This window comes from Symphalangus syndactylus, chromosome 1 (genome assembly GCF_028878055.3).
Source record: "Symphalangus syndactylus isolate Jambi chromosome 1, NHGRI_mSymSyn1-v2.1_pri, whole genome shotgun sequence".
Lineage (NCBI taxonomy): Eukaryota > Metazoa > Chordata > Mammalia > Primates > Hylobatidae > Symphalangus > Symphalangus syndactylus.
The window spans coordinates 97,108,511-97,123,526 of record NC_072423.2 but is presented as its reverse complement, the minus strand read 5'-3'; the positions used below and the strand labels follow the sequence as shown (position 1 = coordinate 97,123,526).

At 39.5% G+C, this 15,016-nt stretch overlaps 1 protein-coding gene across 50 annotated transcripts in view; it reads right to left on the bottom strand.

Annotated features, from left to right (window-relative positions):
* PPP6R3 (protein phosphatase 6 regulatory subunit 3) overlaps positions 1–15,016 on the bottom strand; it is a 164,169-nt gene that overhangs the window by 34,302 nt on the left and 114,851 nt on the right. For 36 of the 50 annotated variants that reach the window (XM_063644343.1, XM_063644315.1, XM_063644225.1 and 33 more), the window contains 5 exons: positions 14,265–14,417; positions 11,529–11,678; positions 10,328–10,392; positions 7,197–7,312; positions 5,373–5,458 (listed from right to left, as the gene is read on the bottom strand). In XM_063644343.1, the coding sequence (XP_063500413.1) occupies positions 5,373–5,458; positions 7,197–7,312; positions 10,328–10,392; positions 11,529–11,678; positions 14,265–14,417 (570 nt within the window). The remainder of the gene's footprint in view (positions 1–5,372; positions 5,459–7,196; positions 7,313–10,327; positions 10,393–11,528; positions 11,679–14,264; positions 14,418–15,016) is intronic. The other 14 variants (XM_063644374.1, XM_063644378.1, XM_063644194.1 and 11 more) reach the window with 1 other exon arrangement.

Genomic DNA, 15,016 nt, shown 5'->3' with positions numbered 1-15,016 from the left:
GGGCATGGGGATGTTCCAGGAAAGCCTTGCCAGAGTGTAGAGGAGGAGTGGGAATACTGCTTGGTCATGGCAGCTGGCATCTCACAGGACTATGTTAAAGAGCAGGTCAAGTGGCTGTACTGCAGTGCACTCAAGAGGAGCTTTGGGCCACTTGGCTGGCAAGCCAGCACACACATCATGCTGGGCCAGTGTGTTTTAGGGGTGCAACCCCATGGTGGGGCACAGAAATAGAAGGCCATGCAAAGAACTGAATAAAATAGGACAAAACAGAGTTGGCGACTCTTAGCCAAGTCTTGCTAAGTTAAAATAGGATTCAATGTATTCTCATTTACACTTTCGCTTTTTCCTACAAAATAACATTTTAACACTCTTTAATTAAAGATGAGAAAGAAACTAACTTTTATTGAACTACTATGTGCCAGACATTGTGACCTCCCCTTTGCATGTTCTACTTAACCTGGATCCTCAAAGCAATATTAGAAGATATTTTAAAATGCTTTTTCTCCAAAATGAAACTAGTTTTAGCAACTTATTAATAACACAATGCACACACATCTTCACAATTACATTAATAGAAGATGTGAGTCTGATTCTACCTACACCATCTGAGTCTGAAATCATTAACAAAATGAGCTAAAAAGATTATTTACCCATGGGGGAAACTTGCTAATCAGAATCCCATCAGTTCATTACTCAGATGTATACAAAACTGAATTCCTGATCTACACTTCCAAACATGCTCCTTTTGAGGCATCTCCAGCTCAGTAACTGCCACCTTCACTCTTCTTCAACTAGAAACCTTGGTCATCTTGTTTCCTCCAGCCCACCCACCATGTCCACTCTACCTTCAAAATGGAGCCAAAATCCCTCTCCAGACCCATCGCTCTTCACCAAGTCTGTTATCAGCTCCCCAGTGCAAGCCAGCACTCCCCTCGCCTGGACTAATGTCACAGCTGGCAGTTCCCCAGTCTCCCTCCTCCTAGCTCTTGCCCCACTGAGCAGTCTGTTCGCAACCCAATAGCCATAGCCATCTTTTAAAAATATACATCAAGGTATGGCACTTTTTAGTTCAAAACCTAACAAATTCTCATTAGATCAAAAAACAAGCTGCTACCATAGATTAAAAAGCTGTAGAAAATCTGGCTGTTCGGCGCCTCTCTGGCCTCAAGTCTTTCTGTTCTCTCCTTTGCTTACTGTTACATCCACACGGGACAACATGCAAGTCCCTGCACACACTCGGAACAACCCAAATTCGAGTCCTCTGCATTTCGCCCTTCCCTCTCCACTCCACAAATGCACCTTCCCAGTGAGATTTTCCTTGACACCAGATTTTAAATTGTACACCTGCCCCAAAGACTCCCTAACTCCCTCCCATGTGTTGGCTCCTTAGCACTTATCATCTGAAACATGCACAGTCATGCATTGTTTCACGACAAGGATACATTGTGACAAAGGCAATTCTGTCATCATGCGAACATCATAGAGTTCACATGGTAGAGCCTACTGCAGACCTGGGCTATCTGCTACAACCAATTGTTCCTAGGCTACACACCTGCACAGCACAGTACTGCACTGAATACTGAGGCAACTGGAGCATGGTGATAAGTATTTGTGTACCTACAAATAAAAAACATGCAGTAAAACTGAGTATCCTAATCTTACGGGACTATTATCACACATGCGGTCTACTGCTGACCGAAACATTATGTGGTGCATGACTGTATATTACACATATTGTGTGTGCACACGTATCTCTTACTCATTTGTTTATCCATCTCCACTGAAGCCGAAATTTTTGCCAATCTTGTCTAGTACTATATCTTCAGTGTCTGGCACATTGTAGGCACTCAAATATTTACTGAATTAATGAATACTAATAACCACTGAATATAAACAAATACAGCAAAAAGCAACAAGTATATAACACTCTTGCCAAGCTAGATATACTGTAAGTAAAGTGCACTCTTGTTGTAGTGCACACAGTTTCGGAGATATTATCTTCTTTCATAATAAAATTTTCGTTTTGTTAACTGTTGTTACAGGAAAAAGCAAACTGGTGTTTTCTTTACTTTGGCTGATTAGGTTCTCAAGGGAAATCAGAAGTGTGAAATGACTGTTAAACTCTGAGGCCCATATTAGTGACGAGTGAAAGCTAGAGACTTATTCCTTGATCCTCAAAGTATGGTCCCACTGAGAACCCCCAGCATCAACATAACCTAGGGTTAGTTAGAAACACCCACTCTCAGGTTTCACCCCGACCTGCGGAAACTCCTGGTGATTAATACAGGCACACATTCAGATCATTCTACATCTCTTCTTCTATACACTGTCTTGTCAATGATGGGAAAGCATCATCAACACTTTTAAATACATTTTCCCCCTTGGAGAAGAGGGCAAAAAATTAAACAAACTCAAATTTTTCAAAGTCAGTACAAAAACGTGTCCTATGTTCTCTAAATTCACTCTACCTAAATTCTTACCAATTTTTAGTTTGGGGACTTGGTCAAAACACAGAGGTCTCTAGATATAATTAAAACACCAACTTTTGTTCATCATAAACTCCAAACATAAAAACATAGGGAGTATATGAATCTTCTGTGCACATATTTCAGTATGATGGAGCCAAAAGATTAAAGCACTTCGAGTATCTCAGAGAGAATTTAACTAAAATGTTACAGAAGTGACAGGAGCCTGGGGCTGGGCACAGCTTATCGAAAAGAAGTGAGCAAGTCCTCAGGTATACAGCCAATAGGACAGGAAAGTGTTCAGTGTATAAATGAATGTATCCTTGCTGTAAACAGAAAAATAACAACATGTCAGGTTAACAATGTACTAACTTAAGCAGGTGGTGCTGAACTGGGCTGACTCCACTTCTATGAATATACCTGAAATGACTTCCAGAGAGGTACCCAAGCTATTCGAAAATCAAGGAAGTCAAGGCAGTGTATCTAATCTTATCTATTTGGGAAAGGGAACAGGGCATAAGCAAGCTATTACTTAACTACCAATTCCAGTGACGAGTGTGTTAAGAAGGCAAGTGTAACTACCACATTTCAAACATGGGCAGTCTTTTTCTATGTCATTTTTGCAATGGTAAGGCCCACTGTATTTACCAAGTTGTGTTCATAATATTTACAATTGCTTATTTTTCCTGAAACATGGTACCCAACCCCACTGAGATACAGCTTGAACACATTCTGGACAGGAAAATGAATGGCCTGGAGGATACGGTTAAAATCTCCTTGGTGCCTAGACATACTATATAAGCATATTAAACACTTGGAATAGCTGTAGCCCTCACAATACTACAAAGCAAAACTCCCTATCAGAAGGACTTAAGACTAAATGGAAGTGGTATTTAAGAAAGGGCTTGGGAACAAAGAATTGAAGAAGTCTTGAGATCCACCTGAAAGCCTCAATAGACAGCAAAATTCTGGAGTGGGGCTAACTCAGCAGGGGATATAGGTAATGTTAAAAGGCTCTATCAATCTAACCACTTTTGCTATATAAGCCAACTTATCATTTTGTTTGACTTTAGATTATGTAGTCCAAGTATGATGGCAGAAAAGCAGAGCAAGCGAAGAAGAACCGAGACGCAATCTGAGTGACAGATGGAGCCCAAAATAATTTTTTTCTAACACAGCCTACCAGGGGCTAAACGTTTTATTTTTTGCTGGATGACCACACCCTTCCATGGGGATATACGTAATAACATTTACACAAAATCCCAGAGCAGATCTGCTGACAGCATACTATACAGTAAGTGAGCATTATGTGAATTGTAATGAAGTCCTTCTGTATTACAGAACTGCTCACAAAAGAAATATGCTGGAGTTACCTAAGACAAAAACAATTGTTTAAAAGTCTGGTAACAAGCTTAACTGGACATTTTTGACTTCTAACTTTTAAGCCAATCAAAGGATAATTTTAAAAGAAGTTTCCCAAACAAAATCAGATTACTAAATATTCCTTTATAAGTAAGAAACAAGACAATAGTCCCCTTAAAAGAGACTATATTGCCTGCAAAGGAATCAACATGGGAACCTCTAAAATTAAGCGGTACGATTTAACAGTATGGGAGAGGACAATTTCATTCTACAAAAAAAACCCTGATTATCCAGAACACTCAAGTTAAACGATATTCTGAGTATCTATCTACAATGGGTAAAATATTTATTAAAAATGACTTAACCCTTCCTTGATGACCCAGGGCTGTCAATACTAATGTCATTTTCTCTGCTGGGCTGTAGTACAGAGACACTCGGGCTATTAGGCCTTAGGTCTATTTTAATTAAATGGCCCCACATAGCTTCCTTTTAAATAGTTATCTCAACTTCATAATTCTTCCAACTCTTAATACTTCCTAATTCTATCATTATTCCCAGCTTAAAAAGTGTGACTCTGTCAGGGGTCTGGTAAAAGATGACCATATTTTTAGGCAATCTACAAAGTAGGAGGCACAGCCCTCCAGGGAGTGACACAGGAGGACCAAGTGGCTGCTCTCTGGCTTTCAGAGCCTGCTTCCCTGTTGTTTCAGGCTGCCAGATCATTGAATTCCTAACAGTCAAGGTGTTACTGCATATTAGAAATTCAAGACTGCCACTGCTAAATTTGAAATATAGAATTAAATGCCAAATATAAACACTTCAATGTTGAGTCACATGCTGCTTCTGTCTAAGCAAAGGCCACCCCTCGACTATCAGCTAGCATGTACTTGTAAAATTTTGGAAATGCTTTCCCCATCTTTAAAAGCAGAAACAAAGCAACACTTACCTTAAAACTTAATGTGTTTAAAAACCAAAAAATACATTCCAAAGTCCAATATAATTTTTTAAAAAATTATCAATGCCATTATTCCCTGGCTCAAAGTACCAATTCTGGTAAAAAAAAATTTTAAAGCTGGGGTTTCAAAGTCATCTACAAAATATTCCCCCATTGGGAATGATGTAAAACAAGGGTATACTCAACTCAATAATATCTGAAAAACATCCAACTGAATCTTTCGGTTTCCTAAGCACCCAGGGTTATCAGCGGCATGTGGCCACAAACCCAGCAGAATGAAAAGAAGGCGAGAGGCTGCTGAGGTGCTTAGGCAGCAAGGCATGGAGGGAAATGGACACTAAGTAGGATGTGGAGCAGAAATCAGTGGCTTCTCAATATCCTTCTGTCATCCCAGGCAGGTAATTAGGAGGGGACTAGACAAATGGGCAAGAATATTGTGAATACTGACCTCTCCTTCCTGGCAAAGAGATAAGAACTTATCTTTGGCTCACAGTTACTGAGGTAAATGGAAGATCTTTTACATCTTTCTGAATAAATGGGCAAAGGCTAAGAGCACTGAAAGAATAAAAATGTAACCTTGTAAAACCTACTAGATCTACCGTGTTCCTCTTGTTAGTTTCTCCTAAGGAGCTTGTGCAGAACGTCTCCCATCGTTCCCTGACTTCGTCGGGAAGATCTTCAGAGTGAGAAAAGCAAAAAAGCATTATCACCACAATGACCCCCACATAGACAAACAAAGTAAACAGATAATATAAAAGTGGGCCTACTCACCTGGTTCATCAATGGTGAGCAGGCCCTATCAGCTGAGAAACTGGGTGACAGCCAGCCCAGTGCTCTTAGAGAAATGGAATTATTAAACCTTCCATAGGCCCAAATCCCATGGACTTTCAGGAACCAGAATCTCCCTACCCAATGGTATAGGCTTGATTGGCCAAGAGCCCTAAGGTAGCTTGTGAACTTAACAAGTTTCTGAAAATGTTCTGGTAGAAGCTTAACCTGGAAAGTGTGTTTCCAACAAGCTTTTCTGAGAAAGGTGGTAGGTGTTTAACATGTCGGGGGTAGGGGGGATCTTTTTCCATGGTCAAGTTAATTCTAGAAAATGCTGCAAATGACAGCTCCTGCACAGTTTCTTGAAATGCTCTCATTGGCACCTGGCCAATGAAAGTTCCACAGAACCTAGTATGGCTTCTCAAATTGCTCTAAGATCATGTTTCCTAAATATTTGTGTCACGGGCCAACATGGATACACAGGTAATAGTGAACTTCTACCTTCTAGAGAAATGTTAAAGAAAAGGATAAACTACTGCTTTTCTGAGAAAATCAAACCATGATGTAATTTTAGAGGCCTAACTAGTCATCTGATAATTCTGGTTTAAAACAGCCATGCATGTGTGTACACTCACACAAGTGTACACATGTACCACCTGGCAAGCAGCTTCCATAAAGGAAAGTCTGATCTAAAAACTCAGTCATATCACATGGCCATTTCTTCTTAGTTAGGACATAAAGATAAACTGTGTGGTGAAACAGCCCAAGGAAGAGGCTTATACCTCTTATACCTCTCTCAAGAAGCAAAATTACAAGTCGGCACACACCACTTTTTCCATCCTGGTGACAACTGTGCTTTTAGCGCACATTCAACAGGGAATAGCCTCTTGAAGAAACAAACATTCTTAAGAAAAAATGGAAGATCCACTGGGAAATGATTTTAACGGAACAAATTCTGTACCATGGATGTTAAAGACTGTTCACATTCAGAATAGGTCTCAGGATTAGTAATCCTGTTGGTACAAAATCCCAGAGTACACAGAGCTCCTCATGCTCTCATTTAGAAGAAGGCTCATGGCTTGGGGCCAGTGTCAAAAAGCATCCATATAGTTTCTTCCAAATAAGCTTGGGCTGATTAAACTGAAATGCTATACAGAAAGAGTCCTTTAGAAGCCAATACCCCTCATTTTAGTGATAGCAGCATCAAAGAAATGCTGATAAATGCCCTAATATTCCAGTTAAAGAAACTTAATTCAGAGGCTATATAGAGGCCTTCAGAAAATAAAAGGCAAAATTATAGCTGAAGTGGCTCAACTGCTAGCATAAGAGTACTTTACACTCACAATACTCAAAAGCATGATTCACCAAGCAATGCTCTTTAAGAATGACAATAGGTGACTCTTGTATGCTGAATCCAGCCAAGCCTGCCAGTGCTTACGGAATGGTCTGTAACTCCATGAACAGCAATACAGCCAAAAAACAACACTGTTCAAACACATTCTCAAGAACCTCATTCAAATACATAATTTGCCAAATATAAAGAAGTTCCACAAATCACTATTAAAAATGCTACATGCATTTCTACTTGACCCTTAAATCCTTTCTGCAACCCAACAAATGTAATTCAAATTTCACAAATAACTTACCTTTGATAAGCTGCTGCACTAATGCACTGTTGGGGCCCTTGTCAGTGCTGTGCACGATACAGTTAGCTATCCTCGTTAGGTGTCCCATGTAACCATACCGTCTTCCTCCCTCAGCCCTGATAAGAGGTAAAGGACAAATACTCAGATTCCTGATAGGATGAAGTGATGAAACACTCGGTAAGTACTGCGGACTTTTAAGCAATCATTTTAAACACTGAGGGCACTGAAGAAAATGACAATGGACAGAAAAGAAAAGAAAAACAAAGGAATGGAAGGTGCCAGAATATGACCATGCAGCATGGTCGGGGAGGGGTGTGAAACTGTAAAAGATTATATGTCAGCCTGAGTCAACAGGCCACAGTTTATTCAAATCTCAAAAATCATCACTCACTGTCAATAACACATTATTTTTTAAAAGATCAAATAAACCTTCTCTGATGCCTAATGTTACTGTGATTTTATTTTATATCTTTTTAATGAAACTTTTTCAAACCTTAATCAGATTGTAAGGAACTGAGGTGAGAATTCTGCTGGATCATTTTCTTAAAAGATAGCAAATTTTTATTATATCAATGAATAGAAATAATTATCTACCAATGACATGTCTCAAGTTAAGATATTAGCTGATTTAAGGACTTGGCCAAGATAGGAGACAGTCAACTAGTACTTGACCATACACCATTTTGAACACATGCAAATAAACTTAGTCCTTGTCCTTTTCCCATTTAGGGTCTCATCTTCCCAACCATGATCAATCTTTACACTTAAATAAATTCGTATCAGGCCAGGACAGTGGCTCACACCTGTAATCCCAACACTTTGGGAGGCCGAGGCAGGTGGATCACTTGAGGTCAGGAGTTCAAGACCATCCTGGGCAACATGGCGAAACCCCATCTCTACTAAAAATACAAAAATTAGCCAGGCATGGTGATGCACACCTGAAATCCTAGCTACTCAGGAGGCTGAGGCAGGAGAATTTCTTGAACCCAGGAGGCAGAGACTGCAGTGAGCCAGGATTGTGCTACTGCACTCCAACCTGGGCAACAAAGCAAGACTCCCATCTCAAAAAAAAAAAAAAAAAAAAAAAAAAAAAAAAAAAAAAATATATATATATATATATATATATATATATATATATAAATAAATAAATTCATATCAATCTGATTTCTCTACCTATTTACAAAGTGCCAAGACTTTAAGCTCTATCAAACAAAAGATTTTTGACTGCAGATAGAGGGAACAAACACTGCAGACATTTTTGCTTAGAGAGAGAAAAGCCTTTCAGGGCAATAAGAAAAAAAAAACATCCTATGCTTGAAGGCTTGCTTGGAAAATAAAGTATCTGCTAGAGAATCTTAGAGGGCTTGGGGGTGCCTAGCCCAGGGTTGATTATTTATGTAGAGACAAGGTCTTGCTTGTCATCCAGGCTGGAGTGCAGTGGTGCGATCACAGCTCATTGCAGCTTCAAACTCCTGGGCTCAAGCAATTCTCTCACTTCAGCCTCTTGAGTAGCTGGGACTATAGGCAAGTACCACCACATCCAGCTAATTTTTTGTAGAGCCAGGATCTCCCTATGTTGTCCAGACTGGTCTTGAACTCCTGGCCTCAACCAATCCTCCCATCTCAGCCTCCCAAAGCAGTGAGATTACAGGCATCTACCATCGTGCCTGGCCAGGGTCAATCTTCACTGAGTTGCTCAGAGTCTCTTTTAGTTCTTCAGTAAGATCCAGAGAGCCAGATGTTACCTACAGGCAACTGAGTCACTCTCCCGCACTCCCTCAAGTATACAAGTGAAAGAAAACAAAGGCCCATCTCTAAGGTGGCCCACAGCTTCAAACTGCTTCAGGCTGCTGTGCAAGGAAACAAGGAAAGTTCTTTCGGGATCCCTCCAGATAGAGGGAATGGTATTCACCAGGCCTCCAGAAAACGGGACTCACCAGGAGAGCAGGGCACAAAGGATATCTGAGCCCTGGCCAGATGAGCAGCCAGCAAGAAGACTGGAGGTTGGGAAGGGCACAGAGAAGCCAAGACGGAGTCAGACATATAACCAGAGATGTCAACTGGGCCACAAACAGCACCTCCAAAGAGCTCCATTTGGAAGAATGTATCTGAGGTCTACCAATACTAGCCCCTTGCCACAAATAAACAAAATGCCAATTTCCCACATGAAGCCAAATCAAAACCCCAGCAGTGCTTATTAAACGACTAAAAAAAAATCAAACCTCACAAAGTAAGGCTGACTCCCAAGAGTCATCTAGCTTTCCTGGAGACACAGAGATACATAACAAGAATGCTGGGAAATGATCAACTACAAAAGGACCATGAGAAAAATTTTGGGGGTGACAGAATGTCTTGATTGTGGTGGTGGTAGTGGTGACTTCAGGCATCAGTCAGAATTCCTAGGAACGTACACCTAAAATGAGCTTTACCATATGAGAATTATATCTCAATAAACCTGTCTTAAAAACAAACACAGAAGCATGCCTTGAGAGTGTTTCCCAAACATGCCCTTATGCCGCCATGCTTCAGAATCTACGGGGTGACATAAAGGCTCCCAGAGCACTAGAGAGGAATGCTGTTACAGACAACACCTGTAAGAAAAAGTTTTGTGTAACAAGCCTACTTACATGTATCAACTAATACTTCACATAACCTTGCCAATCAGCTAACAAACATTTTCTAAAAAGAAAACACTGAGCAATTTTTTTCCTCTAGGTCCCTGTACAAAGCAACTCTTCTCTACAATGAAAATATGTACGTGATACCTTCTGTTCTGAGCATAAGGTGACCAGGACAAATATACTGAGTTAAATCACCAAGGACTTAACTTTAACCTTATAACTCTTAGAACAATAGCCATTCAAAAAGGACCAGGAAGTTTCAAAGGCAGCACAGAGGTGGGGAACACTCCGAACTCACTGGTTTTGCCCCCAAAACAAGAAGACCTAACAAGAAATTATTAATATCATAAAAACAACTGTTACAATGAAATAATCTGGGGAAAAGTTTAAATTGTAAAATGGCCAGTATCATGTAATTATTTCCATTTTTTTCTGACTAGGGCAAGGAGGTATTATTTTCCTCATATTACCAACCAAACTGAATTCCTTTCAAAAAAACAATTTACTTACTGTTTCTTCTCATTCATTTCCCAGGCTTCAAGTATTCGTTCTATTAATTGACATTTTTGGAAAAGCTAAATAAAAAAGAATATTCCAGTTAACACTTCAAAGCATCAAAACTTTAAAGTGAAACAGAACTCTAGGTTAAAGAGAATAGTAGTATGCATAATCTAGCAAGCTAAATGTTACTAAGCCAAATGCAATGTGATAATCAATCTACTGCAGACACCCAGAACACTACAGGGATTCAAATCAGGATCCACACCCTCCACAGAACATCTACAGGAAACTCAATGTTATAGGTAGTGCAGTTAACTACCTATAGTTAACTATAAAGCAAAGCCAGGTTTTATTAGCTGTGAAAATTCAGACCAGAAATATAAAAACTGAGCTAAATTAAAATGGAATAAAGAAAACTATGCCTTGGCAAAAATTTAACTTAGAATCCAAAGTAATGCTTGTACTTTTAAAATGTGAGCAAGTCTTACTTCCAGATGAAATAACATTACTGCATTAATATTAAAAACAGGTGGGTTTTGCCCAAAGTCTGCAAGTCAGTGACAACTGCTACAGGCTGCAATACTGGAATGTGCAGTGCTAGTTCTTCTCAGGTGTCATTTTTCTTTCCCATCAACTTGGCTGTTCCAAGCTAGCCTTTTCTACATTTTAGGTTTGCGAGTAAACCAAGTGTGGGCTAGAAATTTTAAAAGTACCATAGAACTACCAAGCAAGAAAAAATCTGAAGACTGACTTAGTAAAATTATCTCATATTTGACAGAATAGAAAAAGAGACCCCGGGAAGAGACTCTCAACATCACAAAAAACTCAATTCTCCTGACTTTCAGTCCCATATTCAGCAAAGAAACGACACTCTGGCCTGCCAAATAATAGTGCAAATGTTTTCCATAGTATTTAAATTTCTATGATTCTTCAAATCATCAAAATATTTATATATCTTCAAACCTATTAATTTTACCAAATAAGGGGGCCACTTAGCTTTTTTCTTACAAGACAGTTCATTTAATAGTTATTTGTCCAGTACTTGATTTATATAACGATTGGTTAAAAGTGAAATGAATACATGATAGTCAAATATTTAGACTCTGAAATCTAACCTCAAGCCCTTTAAACCTCAATTCATATCACAGTCAAGTGGAAAACTGCTATAACCAGGAGAGAGTGGGAGAAAACCGAGACCAAATAAGCTTACGTGTTTTAATAACAAATTATCACCAGTGGAGTCTTGATCAGTAATTGTGGCATTTTCTGTGCTTTCAAAAGGACTTGCAAGAATCAGTGCAATACAAATTTCCACTTGTGTATGCAAAAAGTTATTCCATGTATACTTGAAGAACATGTTCTACAAAAAAGAAAAACCATGTTTTATTCGGTTACCTCAATGTTTAAGCCAATACTTAAATACATTTACAGAACAGTGATTTAATAAAGTAAAAATGATGTGCTCTCAGTCCAAAAGGACCAATTAAAAGGAACCCGAGTTCACATTAGTACTTGCATAACCAGTTTCATTTTCTGTGGTTTCAGTTACCTACAGTCAACCCTGATCTGAAAATAGGTGAGTGTAATACAGTAAGACATGCTAATACAAGAGATGACATTCACATAACATTCATTACAGTATAGATTTATAATTGTTCTACTTTATTATTAGTTATTATTAATCGCTTCCTGTGCTTAATTTATAAATTAAACTTTGTCACAGGTATGTATAGGAAAAACACATAGTATATACAGGGTTCGATATCTGTGGTTTCAGGCATCCAAAGGAGTCTTGGAAGGTATCCCTCATAAATAACAGGGGCTAAATGGGGATGTGAAGTATTGCTTTAGAGCCTAAATGGCATGCTATCTGCTTATCTGACATGCCAGAACTGGTATGGAATCTAGTAAAAAACCAACAACAAACATACAAAGACAAGAGTACGTTTCTCCAAGAGAAAGGGAGTATCTTTTTTCTTTTCAAAGCAACTAACACAAATACTTAGTGTGGTAAATTTTCTATAATTTTCAAAAAAATTTATAAGAGGCTAGGCGTGGTGGCTCATGCCTGTAATCTGCACTCTGGGAGGCCGAGGCGGGTGGATCACGAGGTCAGGAGATCAAGACCATCCTAACACAGTGAAACCCCGTCTCTACTAAAAATACAAAAAAATCGCCAGGCGTGGTGGCAGGCGCCTGTGGCCCCAGCTACTCGGGAGGCTGAGGCAAGAGAATGGCGTGAACCCAGGAGGCGGAGCTTGCAGTGAGCCGAGATCGCTCCACTGCACTCCAGCCTGGGCGACAGAGCCAGACTCTGTCTCAAAAAAAAAAAAAAAATTATAAGAATTTCATTTTGATGCAACAAATATTTACTGATGGCTTTTGTGCAGGGTATTGTATGAGATGCAACATGGCAGACAGAGATACACAAAAATATGGTCCACAGTTTTGAGGTGCTCATGACTCAACTCCAGATACAAAAACTAGAACTATCAGCAAAAACAAATGGTAAGAGAGGCAGTAACGTGAATCTCCTGGAAGTACAAGGGTTTTCAAATTACTTGAAAAGGTAATAGCATTACAAAAGGCAAAAAATTTCTAAAAGTACAAAATGCCATATTTTGGAAGTCAATTTAGTATGTCATATTTAGGAAATGGTTGGGTCTGGTTATCTAATCTCAAAAAGAAGAAGTAATGAATAACTTAACTCCTCCAGTAGTCTCACCAAATTTAGTCTCATCAAAAGTAGTCCTAAAGATTAACAGAATAAATTAACAATAACCGTATATTTTTATTAGTGAAATTAAAGACCAGTGATCAATGACTTAGGAAAGTTATATTCCCTAAGTTTTATACACTAGAAGGTAGGACAAAAACTACGTCCCCAGAAGGCAACGACCATGCTAGCTATCAAAGAAACTGTAATTCTTTAAATCTTCATCTCTTTTTCCAAATTGCTCCTGTTTTCCATGCTCTATACTGATTTAACCCAAAGCTGAAACCTAACAAAAATATCTCGGTGACGCTAGGAAGCACAATGACATGGCTGATAAAGCACGTATGGGGGTTTGAAATTGGGTGAATTCAAATCTTGGCTTCACCACTCACTAGCCATGGAATGTATCCTCTCTCTGGGCATGATCTGAAAAACACATCCTCTCTCTCACTGTAATGTTCACCTGGGTGTCCTGGAGATCACCCAGGATCACATGAATAGTGTACATAAGATGAACATTACAATGCCTGTCATACAGTGAACAAACACCTCCTTTGAAACACCCTCAGATCTCCCCCAAATATATGATGTGACCAGATGTCTTGTGAAACCTGCTAAAGTGTTAACCCTCACGCTTTCTGTGCTGTGGGTGGCAGCACAGAGAGAAGAAGCATGGGCTCCAGAGCTGGGCCTGTGGATTCTAAGCACAAACTCTGAAACTGGGGAATTCAGGGGTCAGGGAGACCTAAATCATCCCTGGGCTTTTCCTTCTCCTTCCATAAATAAGCAGGCTAATAACTGTGTCTCAAGGAAGAGTCAATCCAGACCCAAATCAATTAAGACCATATGGCTTCAGGTACATTATACAGATACCTCCCAGTGGCAAGAAGATAAAAGTTTGTCCCCTCGCTAAATATGAACAGAAAACAATGCTGCACCCAGCAGTCATTGTCCACGAGACGGAGCACGAGGGAAAAGCCGATGTCTCTTAATCATCTTCAAAATCCTATGTTACCATTCTTTATATAAAGCAACAGTAGATGCCTAGTGAACAATTATAAGCATTCGAAATTTATGATAAACTCAAGGCAAAAACTACATAAAACACCATTTATGCTCAGACCAAGAAAAGTCACTGACATAATGTAAATTTGTAAGGTTGTAACTTGGTTAAATATCCATGAAATATCAATGGCAAATTAAAATGTCTGTGAGCAGGGAAAATCTCACCAATATGACTCCAATGCTATTCAGCTCCATAAGGTCCCCATTTATACTGCTGGTATTGGTTTGAAGCAGGCTGGATATCAACCTAATGACATTCAACCGGGTATTCCCCACAGGAGGATCCAGCACACCCCATGTGGTCTTCATCACACTTTTCTGAAGAAGAAAAAGCTTTCCAATTAAATTCAGTTAAATGAACAAAGCAAATGGTGTATTTGCTAAGACATGACACTAGTTTAAACCCTGCAAACAACATGGCCTGAATTTTACACCTGAAACAACATCTAAAGCTGCTCTTGATATCTTTAAGATACAATGAAATAAAACCAAGCAGGAAAAAGGAAAAAAAAGCAAGGAATTTCCCTGGACCATAAATTTTATAAGAAATCAAGTGTCTCCCTGCCTCAACATTCCAAGCTGTCATGAGAAGAAAGCAGAAGGCTACAGAATACCCTAGGAAAAAGTACAGTATTTCAAAATCTGACCAGAAATCTAAACTAAAAGAAGTTATGGCCGGGCACAGTAGCTCATGCCTATAATCCCAGCACTTTGGGAGGCCAAGGCAGGTGGATCGCTTGAACCCAAGAGTTTGAGACCAGCCTGGGCAACATGGTGAGACCCTGTCTCTACAAAAAATACAAAAATTAGCCAGGCATGGTGATGCACACCTGTAGTACCAGTTACTCAGGAAGATGAGGTGGGAGAATCACCTGGGCCCACGGAAGTTGAGGCTGCAGTGAGCTGTGATTGTGCCA